Here is a 19,831-nt window from a genome sequence, read left to right as displayed (position 1 = left end):
ACCTCGTGATCCACCCTCCTCGGCCTCCCAAAGTGCTAGGATTACAGGCGTGAGCCACCGCACCTGGCTAGTTTTTGTATTTTTTATAGAGACGGGTTCACCATGTTGACCAGGCTGGTCTCGAACTTCTGGCCTCAAGTGATCTGCCTGCCTTGGCCTCACAAAGTCCTGAGATTACAGGTGTGAGCCACTGTGCCCCGTCTAATTACTGTTTCTTTTTTTTTTTTTTTTTTTGAGACGGAGTCTCGCTCTGTCGCCCGGGCTGGAGTGCAGTGGCCAGATCTCAGCTCACTGCAAGCTCCGCCTCCCGGGTTTACGCCATTCTCCTGCCTCAGCCTCCCAAGTAACTGGGACTACAGGCGCCCGCCACCTCGCCCGGCTAGTTTTTTGTATTTTTTAGTAGAGACGGGGTTTCTTTTTTTTTTTTTGAGACGGAGTCTCACGCTGTTGCCCAGGCTGAAGTGCAGTGGCGCGATCTCGGCTCACTGCAAGCTCCGCCTCCCGGGTTCCCGCCATTCTCCTGCCTCAGCCTCCTGAGTAGCTGGGACTACAGGCGCCCGCCACCGCGCCCGGCTAATTTTTTGTATTTTTAGTAGAGACGGGGTTTCACTGTGGCCTCGATCTCCTGACCTTGTGATCCGCCCACCTCGGCCTCCCAAAGTGCTGGGATTACAGGCTTGAGCCACCGCGCCCAGCCGAGACGGGGTTTCACCGTGTTAGCCAGGATGGTCTCGATCTCCTGACCTCATGATCCACCCGTCTCGGCCTCCCAAAGTGCTGGGATTACAGGCTTGAGCCACCGCGCCCGGCCTTTACTGTTTCTATGGAGAAATTATTCCATGGGCCAGAAGAACTGGCACATTTTTAGAATTATAGTTTCTAACTTGGGGGCTACCACCTTCAATTTGAGTCATACCTCTTGTTGAGAGTTGAGAGATTATATAGATCATCCTTGGGCTTTTTTCGCCTCTGGAATTGGCATTTACTGAAAGATGTTAGAACTGAGAGACAATAAATAACCTAATTTATAAGCAGATAGGCAGTGACAGCCCCTTCGTGTCTGTGTGAATCACCCCTCTTGGTGCTCAGACTTGCCGTGTCTCCCTTTCCTGGTGGCCGACTGAGGAGTGCTCCTCCTCCTGCGTGTCTTTAATGGCTACAGCCCGGGTGAAGGTTTTCTAACGCAAGTAAAGTGTGCTCTTCCCTGGGTTAGGGTCTTTTGGTCGTGGCCATGTGGGGACCCCGTGGCGCTGTTGGAAATTGTACTTGCTGCATTCCTGTCCCACGTCCCTCCTTAGACAGGAAGGTGCAGACCAGGCCTGGCACGGTGGCTCATGCCTGTAATCCAGCACTTTTGGAGGCCGAGGTGGGCGGATCACGAGGTCAGGAGTTCGAGACCAGCCTGGCCAACATGGTGAAACCCCACCTCTACTAAGATATAAAAATTAGCTGGGTGTGGTAGTGCGTGCCTGTAGTCTCAGCTATTCGGGAGGCTGAGGCAGGACAATTGCTTGAACCTGGTAGGTGGAGGTTGCAGTGAGTCGAGATCATGCCATTGCACTCCAGCCTGGGCGACAGGGCAAGACTCTTAGAAAAAAAAAAAAAAAAAAAAAAGGAAGGTGCAGACTGAACCATGTGGCACAGGGCGCGTGGTACTCCTGCCAGCAGCACTCAGGTCCTGGCTGGGATGTGGAGGCCTCGCCCCTCCCTCTGCATCTGTCCTTCCTCCCCTTTCCCCTTTCATTGTACACAGATATTCTCTGGCATGAGACTTTAGAGTGTAAGGGCCCCGATGAAGTGTGCACTTTGCTCGAGTGACCCTGAGGGGCCTGTGGAAGGACAGTGCAGAGCTTACGCCCCTCACTGGGCTGGGCGTCTGTGTCCTCATAGTCTGGCATACTCTAAATTTACAGGCTGTGAAAATTACTTCCTGAGGATCTGGTTTAAAAAACCAGAAATGCATCTCAGATTCAATAGCAGCTGGAGTTTTTCTGTCACTGCCTGTTTGTAGGCCCTGTGATCCTTCCCACGTAAGGATTTCCTGACTGGCTGATTTGTGAAGGGAGTGATAGTTAACTTGTCCTGCCAACCGTTCCGGCAGGGTTACACAAACCCATCAGGACACGTATTTCCTGCTGCTCCACATGAGAAGGGGAGTTTGCAGTTCATCTCAGTGAATTTACCCTTGAAGATTATCCATATGGCCAATTTTGCTGTTTATAAACAGCCTTCAGTTTTATAAATACTGCTTTCCATTTTTCTCTTATTCTCAACTGCTAGATTTTTCTTTCTTGAATGACCTGTCATGTTAATGATCAATCTAAACACCAGTGCAGGTTTTTTGTTTTTTTGTTTGTTTGTTTTGTTCTGGAGACAGAGTCTTGTTCCATTGCCCAGGCTGGAGTACAGTGGCGTGATCTCAGCTCGTCGCAGCCTCCGCTTCTCGGGGCCAAGCAATTCTCCTGCCTCAGCCTCCTGAATAGCTGGGATTACAGGTGCATGCCACCATGCCTGGCTAATATTTATATTTTTAGTAGAGACAGGGTTTCACTGTGTTTTCCAGGCTGGTTTTGAACTCCTGACCTCAGGTGATCTGCCTGCCTTGGCCTCCCAAAGTGCTGGAATTACAGGTATGAGCCACCGTGCCAAGCCCAGTCCAGGTTTTCACAGTGTCCTAACCAGATGTCTGCACTGTGGCTCCCTGGCGCTCTGTCCAGCCTTTGCCTCAGCTCTCTGTGAGCCCTGCATTCTTTTAGTGCCATTTATGCCACCAGGCACACGGGCAAGTGAGGTGCCTGTGTCTTTGCTGAGATATTAGTGGTCGTTTGCGCAGGGTTGGCTACCTCCTGAGCATTTGAGTTTGGGGCAGGGAGAATATCCTATGCTAGTGAACTGTGCCTTTGGAGCAAGTTTGACTCAGGGTTTTGAAGCCATCCATCACCTGCCTCCTATGTGCATTGAGAGCTTCGTGGCAGCCAGCTCTATCTCTTCCCTCACCTTTTTTGATTTTGTGGCCGTCAGGTTTGCTTTCTGATGTGTGTTTGAAAGCCACGTGCACTATGTTTCTGTTTTCTGATCATAAATAATTGTTTTTGTCAAAGGAACTGAGATAGAGGTATTGAGGGTTTTTTTTCTTCCAAAGCTATAACATGATGAGAGCCAGGCACAGTGGCTCACACATGTAATTCCAGCACTTTGGGAAGCTGAGGCGGAAGGATCACATGGGGCCAGGAGTTGGAGACCAGCCTGGGTAACATAGTAAGACCTTACTTGTAAAATGATAAATAAATGCCTAAAAAATAATGAGATTATAGTCAGTGGTAACTTCAGTTCTGGAAGCACACCCCGCGGTGGTGGGCATCTCCCCCATGCCTGCCTCCTCCAAAGGCTCAGGCTGCCCCCATGGCATCATCTGGCCAACTCACTTCAGGGACCTGGTCTAACTGGACCACACTGCCGCCTCTCAGCCGTGATCTGTAGTCCCCTTGTCCCCACTTGAAGTCAATCTGGAGGTTTTGATGGAGTGGAGACTGGGAGAGAAGAATGGGGTGGGCAGTGTGGAGGGTGAAACCGTGGAGGATCTGGGCTCCCAGGTCTGCCCACGGCCGTGGAGTGGCACCTGCAGCTCCACACTGTGTGATGACACCTGGTGGCATCGACTCTGCGTGGTGGCCGTGCAGGCTTTTGTAAGACAGAGGCTACTGTGTATACAATATAATGACTGGATTTGTATTAAAAATAGTTTCCATCTTGCTCTTCTCCAACCCCCTCCCCCATCTCTCTGCCTCCAGATGAATTTATCCACCCATCCTTACCGTGAACCTAGGGATCTATCTGCCATTTACACCCCTGGTGTTACTATGAACCAGGAGCCCAAGTGCTGATGACACTAAGCCTCGCTTTATTGGCCGATGTTAGACAATGTTTAATCACCTTTTCTTTTTTTTTTTTAAATTGGAAAAATAGGGTCTCAGTATTTTGCCCAGACTGGTCTCAAACTCCTGGGCTCAAGCAGTCCTCCCACCCTGCCCTCTCAGAGTGCTCAGATTCCAGGCGTGAGCCACTGCACCCAGCATTTTCTTTTCTTTTTTTTTCTTTTATTCAAAAGTTTAACAATCTTGATTTTCTGATTCTGATAGAGCATGTCCGTGGTGGCACCTGTTTGTGGAGCCAAATGTGTGTGGAGCTGCAGGGTGTCCTGACATGCATGTCTAGGTCTTGTGTTGTGGCCACCCATCCGTTGACTACTGAACTTTTTTTTGTTGTTTTGAGATGGAGTCTCGCACTGTCACCCATGCTGGAGTGCAGTGGTGCAATCTCGGCTCACTTCAAGCTCCGCCTCCCAGATTCACGCCATTCTCCTGTCTCAGCCTCCCAAGTAGCTGAGACTACAGGCTCCTGCCACCACACTCAGCTAATTTTTTGTATTTTTCGTAGAGATGGAGTTTCACTGAGTTAGCCAGGATGGTCTCAATCTCCTGACCTCATTATCCACCCACCTCGGCCTCCCAAAGTGCTGGGATTACAGGTGTGAGCCGCTGCACCCGCTGACTACTGAACACTTTTTAACTCTTACCCCGACAAACTCTTGAGGGTTCATTTTTTCTGTTGATCAGAGGTGAAGAGTTAACAGATGTGGACTGGGTTTGAATGCTGGGTTTGTAGGCTCTTTTTGAAGGTCTCTCTCTTGCAGGTGGTCCTGACAATCAAGTCCACTTTGAAGGGTACCAGGTGTCCAATCAGTGTATGGCGCTCGTCCGTGATGAGTGTTTGCTACCATGCAAGGACGCCCCGGAGCTTGGCTACGCCAAGGAGTCTAGCAGTGAGCAGTACGTGCCTGATGTGTTTTATAAGGTAAAAGTATGGTAAGAAAAAGAATTCTGTATAAAAAGAAAATTCTGTACAAAATAATAATAATAATAATAATGGTGTCAGCCTGTCTTGAACCTTTCTAATTTGGGTGCATTCTGTCTATAGCAGCCATTCGTCAGCTGTGGTTGAACCCTCCTTGTCACTAAAGGCTTCTGTCACGTTTCTGGGGCTGGATATTAGCTACTCATGCTTCCATGGCATTAGGGCTTCTCACCAGAAGTGGAGCTACGTGCACTAGGTTTGAGATCAGTAAGACCAAATCCGACCATTGCAACACAGACAGTCTCAGTTTCTTTTTTTTTTTTTTTTGAGACGGAGTCTTGCTGTGTCACCCAGGCTGGAGTGCAATGGCCAGATCTCGGCTCACTGCAAGCTCCGCCTCCCGGGTTCACGCCATTCTCCTGCCTCAGCCTCCCGAGTAGCTGGGACTACAGGCACCCGCCACCTCGCCCGGCTAGTTTTTTTTTTGTATATTTTATTAGAGACGGGGTTTCACCGTGTTAGCCAGGATGGTCTCGATCTCCTGACCTCGTGATCCGCCCATCTCGGCCTCCCAAAGTGCTGGGATTATAGGCTTGAGCCACCGCGCCCGGTTGACAGTCAGTTTCTAAAGGAGAAGATGGGGCCTGGCCATGGTGGCTCATGCCTGTAATCCCAGCATTTTGGGAGGCCAAGGCAGGAGGATCGCTTGAGCCCAGGACCTCAAGACCAGCCTGGGCAACATAGCGAGACCCTGTTTCTACAAAAAATAGATGTGGTGGCATGAACTGTTGTCCCAGCTACTTAGGAGGCTGAGGTAGGAGGATCACCTGAGTCTGCAGAGGTCAAGGCTGCCCTTAGCCATGATCGTGCCACTGCATTACATGTAGGCCTGGGTGACAGAGTGAGACCCTGTCTCAAGGATGGGGGTGGAGATGAGAAGACAGTGGGAAATGGTTAGGGACCTTTTTTTAGAGTCCTGTCAGTTGCAGCTATTCAACGTTTTTTCTTTTTGGCAGTTCCTGCTCCTTTGGGAGCTCCAGTCGCACATATATTTGACTGCCTGGAGTTTTCCCACAGTTTATTGATACTCTCTTCATTTTGTTTCAGTCTTTTTCAGTGTTTCATTTTGGATGGTTTCTATTATGTCTTAACATTCATTGATCTTGACTTCTACAGTGTCTGATCTGCAGTTAGTCTCATCCAGCATATTGTTAATCTCAGACGTTGTAGTTTTCATTCTAGAAGTTTAAGTTGTTAATTGCTTCCCATGTTTCTACTTAACTCTTTGAACATAGAAGATACAGTTATATTAACTTTTTTCTTTCTTTCTTTTTTCCTTTTTTTTTTTTTTTTTTTTTTTTAGAGACAGGATCTCACTATGTTGGCCAGGTTATCTTGAACTCCTGGCCTCCAGCAGTCCTCCCGCCTCAGCCTCCCAAAGTGTTGGGGTTACAGGCGTGAGCCACTGCGCCCAGCCCGTATTAACTTTTAATGTTCTTATATACTAACTTATGTCACCTGCTATTTCTGCGTCAGTTTTAATTGATTTTTTTTTCTAATTATGGGTTAGCGTATGTAGGTCTACAGCTGCAGTGTGTTTTCTGTGGACCATCTGTCTGTCCGTCCTTGTTACTGGGGTGCTGAGTGTGTGCGGTGTGGTGCTCGTTGTGTATCACGAGCCAGAGACTCCAGCAGGGTGTCTTCTAGAGAGGGCTTTCCCTTCCTCCATGGGAAGCGTGGTGGTGGTGAGCTGTCCATCTCCATCCAGGCGGCAAGTGGCAGGTCAGAGCTGACTTGCATTTTGATGAGTTGATCCTACTGTTTTTCTACAGTGTAGCCCCTTAGGGGTGCCATCTGAGAGCCTGGTAGTGCTCTTTGTGAGGTGACAGTCTTCCTTAAATCTTTGTCTCACTGGCCCCGAAAGGCTGGGAGATACAGTCTGTCCAGAAGTTTCTCGTGTTTCTCATGCCTCATACACTTAATTATGTAGGTATCCCATGTACCTTAAAACTTTTACAAGCATTTTTTTTTTTTTTTTTTTTTTTTTTGAGACAGTCTTGCTCTGTTACCCAGGCTGGAGTGCAGTGGCGTGATCTCAGCGCACTGCAGCCTCCGCCCTCGGAGTTCAAGCAATTCTTGTGCCTCAGCCTCCTGAATAGTTGGGACTACAGACATGTGCCACCAGACCCAGCTAATTTTTTGTATTTTTTGTAGAGACTGTGTTTTACCGTGTTAGCCAGGCCGGTCTTGGAACTCCTGGCCTTAAGCAATTTGCCCACCTGGGCCACCCAAAGTGCTGGGATTACAGGTGTGAGGCCACCCACAGTGCTGGGATTATACCACACCCAGCTGCAAACATCTTGAGCGGGGAGAATGGCTACATGTTTGAAATTCCTGTGTCTCTAGGGTCTCTGCCCGACTCTTGTCTCCCAGCACTCACTTCCTGCAGGAGGAGGGAGGGGGCTTTCTGTCTCAGTGCCACAGTCCCCTTTGCTGGGGGTCTTCTTATCTGGTTTGGATTCAGGCCCCTGCCTCCTCTTCCTCCCTCCTACCCAGTTGGGCAGGCTGGTCTCGAACTCCTGATCTCAAGTGATCTGCCTGCCTCAGCCTCCCAGAGTGCTGGGATTACATGCATGAGACACTGTGCCTGACCTATATCTTTCTTTTGAAATAGCATCTCGCTCTGTCACCCAGGCTGGAGTACAGGCTGGCGTGATCTCAGCTCATTGCAACTTCTGCCTCCTGGGCTCATGTGATCCTTCTGCCTCAGCCTCCCATGTAGCTGGGACTACAGGCACACACTACCATGCCCACCGAACTCTTTTGTATTTTTAGTAGAATCAGGGTTTCACCATGTTGCCGAGGCTGGTCTTGAACTCCTGGGCTCAAGCAATCTGCCTGCCTTGGCCTCCCACAGTGCTGGGATTACAGATGCTGGGTTTACAGATGTGAGCCACTGCACCCGGCCTCTGATTTCTTTCTTTCTTTTTTTTTTTTTTTTCCCTGAAACGGAGTCTTCCTCTGTCTCCCAGGCTGGAGTGCAGTGACCTGATCTCAGCTCACTGCAACCTCTGCCACCTGGGTTCAGCGATTCTTCTGCCTCAGCCTCCCGAGTAGCTGGGATTACAGATGTGCACCACCACGCCTGGCTAATTTTTATATTTTTAGTAGAGATTGGGTTTCACCATCTTGGCCAGGATGGTCTCGAACTCCTGACCTCATGATCCGCCTACTTTGGCCTCCCAAAGTGCTGGGATTACAGGCGTGAGCCACCTCACCCGTCCTTGATTTCTTTCTTAACGTTGTGGATAATCAGCTATATGAGCACGGTTTTGGGAATAAAAACAAACTTTTGTTTCCCTGTTAATCTTTGATGCTTCTCTGTCGTCAGTCGTCTCCCTGAATCATGGAGAATCATGGATGTTTCTGGACTCTCTTCTGTTCCATTGGCCAATTTTCCTAAACCAGAACTAATACTATATTCTTGTTTTTTTTTTTTTTTTTTGAAACAGAGTCCCTCTCTCTCTCGCCCAGGCTGGAGTGTAATGGCGCAGTCTTGGCTCACTGCAGCCTCTGCCTTCTGGGTTCAAGCAATTCTCCTGCCTCAGTCTCCCGAGTAGCTGGGACTGGGACTACAGGCCCACGCCCCCACGCCTGGCTAATTTTTTGTATTTTAGTAGAAACAGGGTTTCACCATGTTGCCCAGGCTAGTTTCGAACTCCTGAGCTCAGCAGGTAATCCGCCCGCCTCGGCCTCCCAAAGTGGTAGAATTACAGGCGTGAGCCACCGTGCCCGGCCTCATTCCCATGTTCTTTAACGTCTCTTAGAAAGGTTTTCAATTTTCTCTGTGGAGGTCTTACCTATCACTTACTAGATTATTCCTAGGTACTTTAATTTATTTTTAACCTATTACAAAATAGCACTGTCTTAAAATTATATTTTTAAACTGTTGCTGTTCGAAACAGGTAAATTTTTGTATCCAGCAACTGCTATCTGTTCCTCAATATTGTTATTTGTAAGTTTAGTCTTTCGCATTTCCTACACGTATTATCCTTTCCATCATCAGCCTTTCTCATTCCCTGGGCTTATCCCGATTTTGCCTGGGATCTCCCACACAGCACTGATGGCAGTGAAAGTCTCTGGCACCTTTGTCTTGCTTTTAATCGTAAAGCAAGTGCTTGTAGGATTTTATCATCAACTGTGAGTTTTCTGTAGGATTATTTTTAAATACCCTTTTCGGGTTGGAAATTTGCTTTTTTATTTCCATGTGTTATTATAAGTTTCTTGCACTTAGGAATGGAGCTCCCTTTTGTCATGAAATATGTGACATTTCCTTAATCATTCTGTTTTCATAGAGGGCTTATCTGCCCGCTGTTAGTGAGAATAGGCTAGAAATACGTCCCAAAATTGTTTATAGCCCTGTAGGATTTGAGACAGATTTCTCATGTTTCAGGAAAATACCAGTTGGAGCAAAGAGAATTGTAAAAGCCAACATTAAAGTCATCCTTTTAGTCTTCCCATGGACTTTGAGGTTGAAGGTAAAATATGCCTTGTAAACAAAACTTGCACCAATATTTGTCTAAGGCTGTTGTTCATCATATTGTTGTCTCTGGCAATAAAAATTGGAAACAATTGAACAGCCCCATCCCAAGGGGATATTAAGTTACAGCTGGACTCTGGGATAGCATGTGGTTACTAAAGGTATGCGTTTACAAATCATTGAAAGATAAGGGATAAAACTTAGAAAGTAAAATTAAAAGTGCATCTGTACCTACAGTATAATACCAAATTTTTTTTGTTGTTTTTTGAAGACACATATAGGCATTTGCACATGTATGTGGGCATACATTTACATGCACTCACACACGGGGTGGGAGCAGAAGCTTCCTGACTGTCCCTCAGGAGGGAGAAGAATCTGCAGCTTTGCCCTGTCCCGTATGCAGCCAGTAAGAGAATGAGGAAGAGCTTTGTGGACAGATGAGGGGAGCTGTGCAGATACTGACCTTGGAGGAAGTGATTTGAAGGCACATCTGTGTCATCATTCACGTGTAGTTTTTTTTAGAAAGCATGGGTGTAAACATAGTCCTGTGAGGACCAGGAGCTTCCCAAGGGACTAGGGCCAGCCAGCCACACTTGTCTATGGGGCAGTCAGGGGCAGGAAGTGGGGCTTTTCTCTTTCACCTTTCTTGTGAAAGGGAACGCTTGTCCCTTGCAGAGAACATGAAGAAAACATATTTAATGATAACTACTCTTTGCATCTGGTAGAGTTGTTTCCTTTTCTGTTCTTTTAACTTCAAAGACTTGTAATTATGGAGAATAAATGAGTGCATTTATTGACTACATGGGCAGATCAGAATGTATTTAATTGGTGTTGTGTTGATGGCCTTTGGTTCTTCCTGGTTATTACAGAAAGTGCCACATTTAACACCCTCATACATCCTCATGTGACATCTTTCTTTTTTTTTTCTTGAGACGGAGTCTGGCTCTGTCACCCAGGCTGGAGTGCAGTGACCTGATCTCGGCTCACTGCAAGCTCCACCTCCGGGGTTCACGCCATTCGCCTGCCTCAGTCTCCCAAGTAGCTGGGACTACAGGCACCCGCCACCACTTCTGGCTAATTTTTTGTATTTTTAGTAGAGACGGGGTTTCACCGTGTTAGCCAGGATGGTCTCGATCTCCTGACCTTGTGATCTGCCCGCCTCAGCCTCCCAAAGTGCTGGGATCACAGGCGTGAGCCACCGCGCCCAGCCGTGGCATCTTTGTATATCTTCAAAATAGAACTGCTGGGGAGGAAGGTTTTTTGAGTTTTGATAGATATTTCCAACTCGCTCTCTAAAAAAGTCATACTAATGTCTCTCTTGATAATTAGGAAGAAGAGTTTAAAATAACTTTCCAGCCGTGAATGTACATGGGTGTGTCACGTGCGCGCTGCATCATGAGGCAGTAGCTGCTGGTGCTTTTGCACATGGGTGCTGAGTCATGAGTGCGCAGGCGCAGTGCCGCAGGGAGGAGGCCTAGCCCTGGCGGGGAGGCTCCTTGGGCTTCTGTGTTTCTTCAGATCAGGAGGCTGGCTGTGGCTCATTGTCCATCCGCCTCGAGTCTGCAGCTGTGGAGCCGTATGTGCAGCCCCAGAGCCCAGCTGGTGGGGGTTTTGTTTGGGCAGGCTGGGACCTCCTGCCTATCACACAGTGACAAGACTCATACTCATAGATGGTTGTACAGCCAGGAGGCGCTTGACTGTCTCCTGTTTTTTCCTTTAAAAAGAACACTGATAGACTAGGTGTGGTGGCTTTCACTTGTAATCCCAGCACTTTGGGAGGCCAAGGCGGGAGGATTGCTTGAGCTCAGGATGTCACGGCCAGTCTGTGCAACATAGCAAGACCTCATTTCTGCAAAAAAAGAAAAAAAAAAAATTAGTCGGGTGCTGTGGCATGAGCCTGTGGTCCCAGCTACTCAGGAGGCTGAGTCAAAAGGATCCCTTTAGCCCAGGAGTTCATGGCTGCAGTGAGCTATGATTGTACCACTGTACTGCAGCCTGGGCAACAGAACAAGACTCCTCCAAAAACATGCATACATACATACACACACAGAGCACCGTTAGATGCTTAGGTGTTCAGTTGCTTCCCACTGAAGGTGAAACTCAGGTCCATGCCCCTCATCGTGCATCATGTCTGAAAACCTCCTGGTATGGATCTGACGTGCAGGCATCTCCAGCTTGCCCTTTCATGCCCGTCATGCCACAGCTCGCTTACCTCATGGCCCTCCTGGCTGTGCTGCTGCAGCCTGCGGGACAACCACTGGGCCTCAGCTTAGGCTGCTAGAACCGTAAGTTCCCTGGAAATGTTCCCTGAGTAAGACTTCCGACTGGCTCCGTCTATGCTCTGTGTTTTCTGGTGATTCACTGTGGTGTCTGGGCCCCTCGGTGGGCCCCTCGGGTGTTCTTTGGTACAGAGGAGCCCTCCTCATGTTCCCTCTCTGACACCAGGGTGCGGTGGGTCCGCCACGGAAGCATGTCTCTGCTCTCAGCACATCCTAGAGACATTTTGAGATGGTGTGGGACTCCATCCAGGGTATAGCAAAGCTACTAGCTCTGCCCAGAAGGCGTAAGTTATCCGTGCACCTCTGCTTTCAGGAATGTTCTTTCCTGCTGCCCGTGTGATGTGTGAGGATGTGGCAGGCTACGACCCTTCTGCCACAGAGATCACACAGCCTCCAGTCCTTGTATTCCCACTCCTCTGGACATGGGACAGTGACTCCAGTGTCTGGAATCTGACTTGGCTTTGTAGCTGTGCCCTTACCACCTTGCTGGCTGGCAACCCGGGAATATACTGTCTTCCCATGGACTGCCTTCACCGGCTGATTTCTGTAGTCGCCGTCGGGGAGTGAGGAGAGGTGGCCTTGGCTTTCTGGAGGACTGGCTGCTCCTCTCGCTGGAGCCAGTTGTCTTCTCACTGTCTGTACCTGTGCTAAGGGTCTGGTGTCCATGGGCTTATTCTTCTGGGGCAGGGAGAATTGGTTGATTGGGTTTCAGGGAGCCTCTTGAGGACAAGTAACAATTAGGCACTTTGACAAGGGGCTGGCTTCCAGTTCTTTTGTGACATGGTGATTTTATTAACTAACTTTTTTTTTGAGATGGAGTCTGACTCTCTTGCCCAGTCTGGAGTGCGGTGGTGAAATCTCAGCTCACTACAACCTCTGCCTCCCAGGTTCAAGCAATCCTGCCTCAGCCTCCCAAGTAGCTGGCATTGCAGGCACCCACCACCATGCCTGCCTGATTCTTTTGTATTTTTAGTAGCAACGGGGTTTCACCATGTTGGCCAGGCTGGTCTCAAACTCCTGACCTCAGGTCATCTGCCCACCTTGGCCTCCCAAAGTGCTGGGATTAAAGTGTGAGTCACCACTTCCAGCCTTACTCTGTTTTAAAATCTCAATTTTCTTCTCCTTCGGCCACAAGGAAACAGTCTGACGGGCGTGAGCCCAGGGATGGACTGGCCCAGGTCCGCTGGGGATTTTGTACTTCCACACCATGTCGTGTCTCTGCCAGGCCCCTAGCTCTGGCCCTGGGCTTCTGAGCCTCCATCAGGCGCCGGCCCTGCTTGGGCATGGGAGTCTGGCCCTGGGCCTTTTGGAGCTGCGCAGGGTCTTCTCCCTGCTCCTCACCACTGGGGAGCAAAAGCTATTGTGTTTGGGTGGTCAAGCCCTTGGTAGCACTGACCTGATTCACCGTGCAGTGCTCTCCCAGCATCCGTTCTGCAGTGTTCAGAGAACACCTGTAAATTGCCAGGCCCTGGGGTTCACGGAGAATGGAGTAGGGCCCCCTGCACTGGGGACACTGCTGCAGCAGGGGAGGTGGGCCGCTGCTGCGGAACAGGTAGAGAAGCTTGGAGTGCCCTGGAGGGTCAAGTCCTGAGAGGGGAGAGAAGGTGTTGATTGACAGAGCAGCTCTGGGGATGTCTGGAGGAGATTGTTCAGACAAAGGCAGCAGCCTGTTCCCAGCACAGAGAGTGATAAGTAGGGTGGCCTGCTAGGGTAGAGGTGGGAGGGTCCCCTGGAAGCTGAATCTATGGTTGGAAGTGAGATGGGGGCTCCTGAAAGGTGCTGAAGGGAGATGGCTGTGTCCGGGCTGTGAGACGATCACTCTGGCTGCTGGGCTGAGAGCTGGAAAAGGAGACAAGGGTAGAGAGTAGAGATGGCCGTGCAGTAGTGAGGAGGCTGAGTGTGTGGTGTGATTGAGAGAAGAGGCAGGCAGACTCAAGGGTGTCCAGGCCAGGCTGGAAGGCCAGGGATCTGTTGGTGATGTGCCAGTGCAGGGGCACCAACCACCCAAGGTGAGCGTATTGCTCGGGAGAGGCACATGGCACAGATGGTGTTGGGGTAGTGCTCAGGATCTGGTGAGAGGCCGAGTCGTCCATCCTGAAGGGAATGGTTGAGGAGAACCCCTCCTTGGGGGAAGGAGGTGGAGAGCACCAGGAGGCAGGAGCTGGGGGGCAGAAGCATAGCGCCCTGGAAGGCAGGCGAGAAAGGAGCTCCCTGGTGAGTCGGGAGAGGAGGCTTTGCCTTCAGCAGCTCAGGGATGTTGGGAGCTTTGATGAGCCTGGCTGAGTAGAGGACGAGCGGCTGCCGAGAGTGAGCTCACAGAGGAGGATGGGGGTGAGCTCACCTCAGCAAGCTGCATGATTCTTTCAGGGGGTTTCACTGCAAGGGAAAGAGCAAAGGACAGTCACTAGGGTGGGAAGTGGGATTGAGAAGTTTTCTTGTTTGTGTTTTTATTAACGTAAGGGAAATACTGGCATGGGCATATACTGCTTCCTGGTGTCCAACAAAGGAGCTAATTGGCACACAGAGAGGAAGGGGCATGGTCTGTGTGTCAGGGACAACTTTGGGGCATCTGGAGACAGGTCAGTACAATGAGGATGGGAGGCAGAGGTGGGCGGAGCTGGCAGGAACGATGGGATGCAGGTTTGGGGATCACCTTGCTCACAGGAAGCCATAGGGTCAGCTGAAGCGGGAGGCTGGAGTGGAGACCACCTTTTAGACCAAGAACTTGTGAAGGGGGTGTTGTCCAGGCAGGAGGGAGAGGCTGGCAACAGGAGGGTCTCACATCTAAAGATGCACTTGCATCAGACTGCTTGAATGCTCTTTACTTTTTTTTTTTTTTTTTTTGAGACAGAGTCTCGCTCTGTCGCCCAGGCTAGAGTGCAGTGGCGCGATCTCAACTCACTGCAAGCTCCACCTGCCGGGTTCACGCCATTCTCCTGCCTCAGCCTTCCATGTAGCTGGGACTGCAGGTGCCCGCCGCCACACCCGGCTAATTTTTTGTATTTTTAGTAGAGACGGGGTTTCACCGTGTTAGCCAGGATGGTCTCAATCTCCTGACCTCGTGATCTGCCCGTCTCGGCCTCCCAAAGTGCTGGGATTACAGGCGTGAGCCACCGTGCCCTGCCTCTTTACTTATTTTTGAGATGGAGTCTCGCTGTGTCACCTAGGCTGGTAGAGAGGGGTTTTGCCATGTTGGCCAGGCTGGTCTCAAACTCTTGACCTCAAGTAATCTACCTGCCTTGCCTCCCAAAGTGCTAGAATTACAGGTGTGAGCCATCACACTAAACAGTAATGTATGCAGTCTATGCTGTGTGCACCTGTGGCCCCAGCTACTCAGGAGGCTGAGGCAGGAGGATTGCTTGAGCCCAGGAGTTCGAGGCTGCAGTGAGCTTTGATTGCACCACTATACTCCAGCCTGGGCAACATGTTGAGACCCTGTCTCTAAATAAATAAAGATGGAACATTTTAAATATGAAATGAAATGTATGTTTATTATGAAAAAATTAAATATTGTAGATTGGTAAGAAGAAAATGGACGCCTCTAGCACCCTTAGTGATATGGATAGGCTTTGTGTCTGCACCCAAACCTCATCTTGACTTGTAATCCCCAGGTGTCAAGGAGAGATGAGGTGGAGATGATTGAATCATAGGGGTGGTTCCCCCATCCTGTTCTTGATGATAGTGAGTGCATTCTCACAAGATCTGTTGGATTTATAAGGGGCTCTTCCCGCTTTGCCCGGCACTTCTCCTTCCTGCCGCCTTGTGAAGAAGGTGCCTTGCTTCCCCTTCCCCTCCTGCCAGGATTGTAAGTTTCCTGAGGCCTCCGCAGCCATGCTGAACTATGAGTCAATTAAACCTCTTATAAATTACCCAGTCTTGGGCAGTTCATTATAGCAGTGAGAAAACGGACCAGTCACACCATTCATCTGCTGAGCGCGTCCCGTGGATCAGGTGTTAGGCCTCGGACCTGGGGCTCCATGGTGAGCAGGTCCCTCCTGGTCCCTCTTCTTGCAGACTCTGTGGAGGTGTCTTGTTGGGAAACAGGGCCCGCCGAGGTGGCCATTCACAGCACTGAGACTGGAGTGTGTGAGAGGAAGCCAGGTGGAGTGGAATCTGCTGAAGCCATGTACCTGGAGAGCACAGCATGCACCTGGGGGGCCAGTCTAGCTGGAGTGACCTGTGGTGGACAGTGGGAGGCCATGGAAAGAGATACGGAAAGTGGGTTCTGGAATGTTCCTACTGGAGGTGTCAGGAGGGGTAGTCTGGAGGCGGGAAGCTTTTGAACAGTCCAGGCATTGGATGCCAGTAGCCTGAGTCAGGAGAAGGCAGCAAGGTTAGAGGAGTGAGTGGGGCTGAAATCCAGGTAGGAGAGGCAGTGGACAGGTGCTGACAGCCGGATGGGGTGGGCAGGGGAGGTCCCCACTGTAGAAGACCCATCCTGCGCTGCAGTGGGGGGAACGGGTTGGGGTTGGGGAGCCCAGTGAGAAGCTGGTGATGTTGGTAATCCAGGCCACATGTCAATTCCCTGTGGCCTTGGGGATGAGGACGGTGTGTTGGGACTGAGAGCTTCGGAGGCCTGGCAGGCATGCAGAGAGGAGCACAGTCTCAAGCCAAGTTCCTGGTTTGGGGGAGTAGGGTTGCCACTGGTGCCAGAGTAGAGCCATGGGTCTGTGGGAGAGGATGGTGAGTCCAGGTGCCAACATGCGGAGTTTGAAGATGTAGCAGGACAGACATTTGCCAGGACTCAGGTCTGGAAGCTCAGGCAAGAGATACAGCCAATAATGTCCTTTTCAGACTATCTGCGGAGAAAGCCTAAATTAACCCAGAAGTAGACAAGCCAAGCCGTGGTTCAGAGGGAGAAAAGAAGAGGGCGTTGGCCGGGCGCGGTGGCTCACGCCTGTAATCCCAGCACTTTGGGAGGCCGAGGCAGGTGGATCAGGAGGTCAGGAGATCGAGACCACCCTGGCTAACACGGTGAAACCCCGTCTCTACTAAAAATACAAAAAATTAGCCGGGCGTGGTGGTGGGCGCCTGTAGTCCCAACTACTCGGGAGGCTGAGGCAGGAGAATGGCGTGAATCTGGGAGACGGAGCTTGCAGTGAGCCGAGATCGCACCACTGCACTCCAGCCTGGGCGACATAGTGAGACTCTGTCTCAAAAAAAAAAAAAAAGAAGGCCGGGCGCGGTGGCTCAAGCCTGTAATCCCAGCACTTTGGGAGGCCGAGACGGGCGGATCACGAGGTTAGGAGATCGAGACCATCCTGGCTAACCCGGTGAAACCCCGTCTCTACTAAAAAATACGAAAAACTAGCCGGGCGAGGTGGCGGGCGCCTGTAGTCCCAGCTACTCGGGAGGCTGAGGCAGGAGAATGGCGTAAACCCGGGAGGCGGAGCTTGCAGTGAGCTGAGATCCGGCCACTGCACTCCAGCCTGGGCGACAGAGCGAGACTCCGTCTCAAAAAAAAAAAAAAAAAAGAAGAGGGCGTTGAGCTAACCTGGAGTAGATGAGCCAAGCTGTGGTTCAGTGGGAGAAAAGAAGAGGGTGTTGAGCAACTCCAAGGATTGCTGCTCTAAAGAGGTCAAGGAGAAGGGTCTGGGAGAGGTGGGAGGGTGATGTCCTGGTGCCAAGGGACAGTGCTGGGGTCCCCCACCTGGAGAGCTGTGAGGACAGGCAGTCTGGCGAGGACCACACAGTGCTGGGGTGGGGCAGGTCAGAGTGCCGTGGGGGGGCAGGTCAGAGTGCCGTGGGGGGGCAGGTCAGAGTGCCGTGGGGGGTCGAGGGGGCATAGAAGCAGCAAGAAGGACAGCGTTCCTTCAAGGAGCTGGCTGTGGAGGGTCCAGAGGGCATCTTGGAGGAAGCCACTGCCCCTTGCTGTGGCCAGGCATTGCTTACTCAGCAGGCCATGGGGCTTGTTAGCATCTGGTGCTGTGAACAGCACTTGGTGGACCCTGTAACTCATTCTTAGTGCATGCTTTAAATTGCTTGGGATGAATTCCCAGAACTAGGATTTTGTTGCCGAAGCTTACTGTGTACTCGAAGGGTCTGTGTGTCCTCCCACATTTCCTCTGGGAAGGTGTCAGGGTGGACACTTGTGGGTGGTGCTGCAGACCAGCCTGGCCCTCGTGCCTGTGACGCTGGCGAGAACCAAGCAGGCCCAGGACCCCTCTCTCTCTGCTGCTTTGGCCACAGGGAGTCTCCTGTGTTTACCGACTGTTTTCTTTGTGAGTCGCCTCTTTGTGTGCTTAGGTATTTATAAGGTGATTCATCATTTTTGGCATTCATTCGTGAGGTCTTTGTATATTAACCCTTTGTCATATGTTGCAAACCAGGGTTTTTTTTGTTTTGTTTTGTTTTTTGAGACGGGGTGTCGCTCTGTCGCCCAGGCTGGAGTGCAGTGGCCAGATCTCCGCTCACTGCAAGCTCCTCCTCCTGGGTTTACACCATTCTCCTGCCTCAGCCTCCCAAGTAGCTGGGACTACAGCCGCCTGCCACCTCGCCCAGCTAGTTTTTTGTATTTTTTAGTAGAGACGGGGTTTCACCGTGTTAGCCAGGATGGTCTCGATCTCCTGACCTCGTGATCTGCCCGTCTCAGCCTCCCAAAGGGCTTGAGCCACCGCGCCTGGCCAACAAACCAGGTTTTCATTCTTTGTCTTTTATACAAAGAAGCTGAAGTATTTTCTGATTTCAAAGATACCTTAACTCTTTTTCTTGTAATTTCTGCCTTGTCGTCGAACTTTGGAAGTACAACTATCCCTCAGTTGACACAGAGGATCGGTTCCAGGACCTCCATATACACCTGAGTCCACTTGTACTCACGCCCCAAAGTGGGCCCTTCCAGGCTGCTTGTGTGTGAAGCTGGATCTCTGCATACAGGAGTTGCCAGCCCTTGAATGCTGTGTTTTCAATCCGTGTTCGGTTGAAAAAAGTCTGCCTATAGGTGGACCTGCTCAGTTCAAACCTGTGTTGTGCAACGGCCAACTGTAATTCTTTTTTTTTTTGAGAGGGAGTCTCGCTCTGTCGCCCAGGCTGGAGTGCAATGGCGTGATCTCCGCTCACTGCAAGCTCCACCTCCAGGGTTCATGCCATTCTCCTGCCTCAGCCTCCCGAGTAACTGGGACTACAGGCGCCCGCCACCATGCCTGGCTAATTTTTTTGTAGTTTTAGTAGAGACGGGGTTTCACTGTGTTAGCCAGGATGGTCTTAATCTCCTGACATTGTGATCCGCCCGTCTCAGCCTCCCAAAATGCTGAGATTACAGGTGTGAGCCACCACACCCATCCCCAGCCAACTGTAATTCTTTACCCCAGAACTATGCATCTGCCTACATACTCTTTCCGTGCTTTTAGGATTTATTTTTACTTTGAGATCCTTAATCCATTTATGCATGATATTGGTAGAGGTAGGAATCTAGCTTTGTGCTTCTCCAGATGTTCGCCTGGTTGACCTAGTCCCACTGTTTGTTGTAAACCAAGGTATCTGTGTCTCCTCGTGTCTTACTTCTGGGCATCGTCCTCTACCACTTACCTGCAATGTACTCCTTGTTGTTACCAAACCGCTCTGTTCGCTATAGCCCCGTAACCCACTTTTGTATTTGTTGGGACAAGACCCAGCAGCACACAGCTTTTTAAAATAAGCGTTTTCACCCATAGGAGACTGTGTTTGCTTCCAGCATTTTTCAGGACAGTTTATCAATTAAGAAACTGCCAAGAGAAGAGATGCTGAATCACTTCTTATAGTATATTCCCAGTCTAAGAGAAAATTTTGCATCTTCCCTTGCAGTGGAGGTGGAGAGAGTCTTACTCAGTGTGAGACCACTGTTGGGGTCCGAGCCTCAACTTCAAGGTTCCCCAAAGGCAGGAGGGAGGTCTGCGTGTGCCCTGGCCCTGCAGCACCAGCACTGACTTGGGAGGTGGGGAGCCTGTGCACATGGTGTGGGGGGCCAGTATCTACACAGCTGTCCAACTGTCCTCGCCAATCGCTTTAGGAGGTTCATTCATCTTTGTAACCCTTCCTGTCTTGCTGTGTGTCAGGGATAGCAGTAGTGCCTGTGACTGGTGTGGTTGTGAGAACCAAGTAGCTCTGTGCACACAGCTGGCCCGAGAAATACCAGCTGCCGGTTCTGTGTGCAGCTGACAGGTGCTGTGTTGTTGCACATGGA

General features: G+C 50.5%; 1 protein-coding gene across 4 annotated transcripts in view; it reads left to right on the top strand.

Moving 5' to 3' along the window:
* NPLOC4 (NPL4 homolog, ubiquitin recognition factor) overlaps window positions 1-19,831 on the top strand; it is an 87,614-nt gene that overhangs the window by 47,461 nt on the left and 20,322 nt on the right. For all 4 annotated transcript variants that reach the window (XM_074020920.1, XM_045376493.2, XM_045376492.2 and 1 more), the window contains one exon: window positions 4,694-4,854. In XM_074020920.1, coding sequence (XP_073877021.1) covers window positions 4,694-4,854 — 161 coding nt within the window. The remainder of the gene's footprint in view (window positions 1-4,693; window positions 4,855-19,831) is intronic.

Source organism: Macaca fascicularis, chromosome 16 (assembly GCF_037993035.2).
Source record: "Macaca fascicularis isolate 582-1 chromosome 16, T2T-MFA8v1.1".
In the NCBI taxonomy this organism is placed as follows: domain Eukaryota; kingdom Metazoa; phylum Chordata; class Mammalia; order Primates; family Cercopithecidae; genus Macaca; species Macaca fascicularis.
Note: the sequence above shows the minus strand (reverse complement) of the source record. Positions and strands in the feature narration are given on the sequence as shown.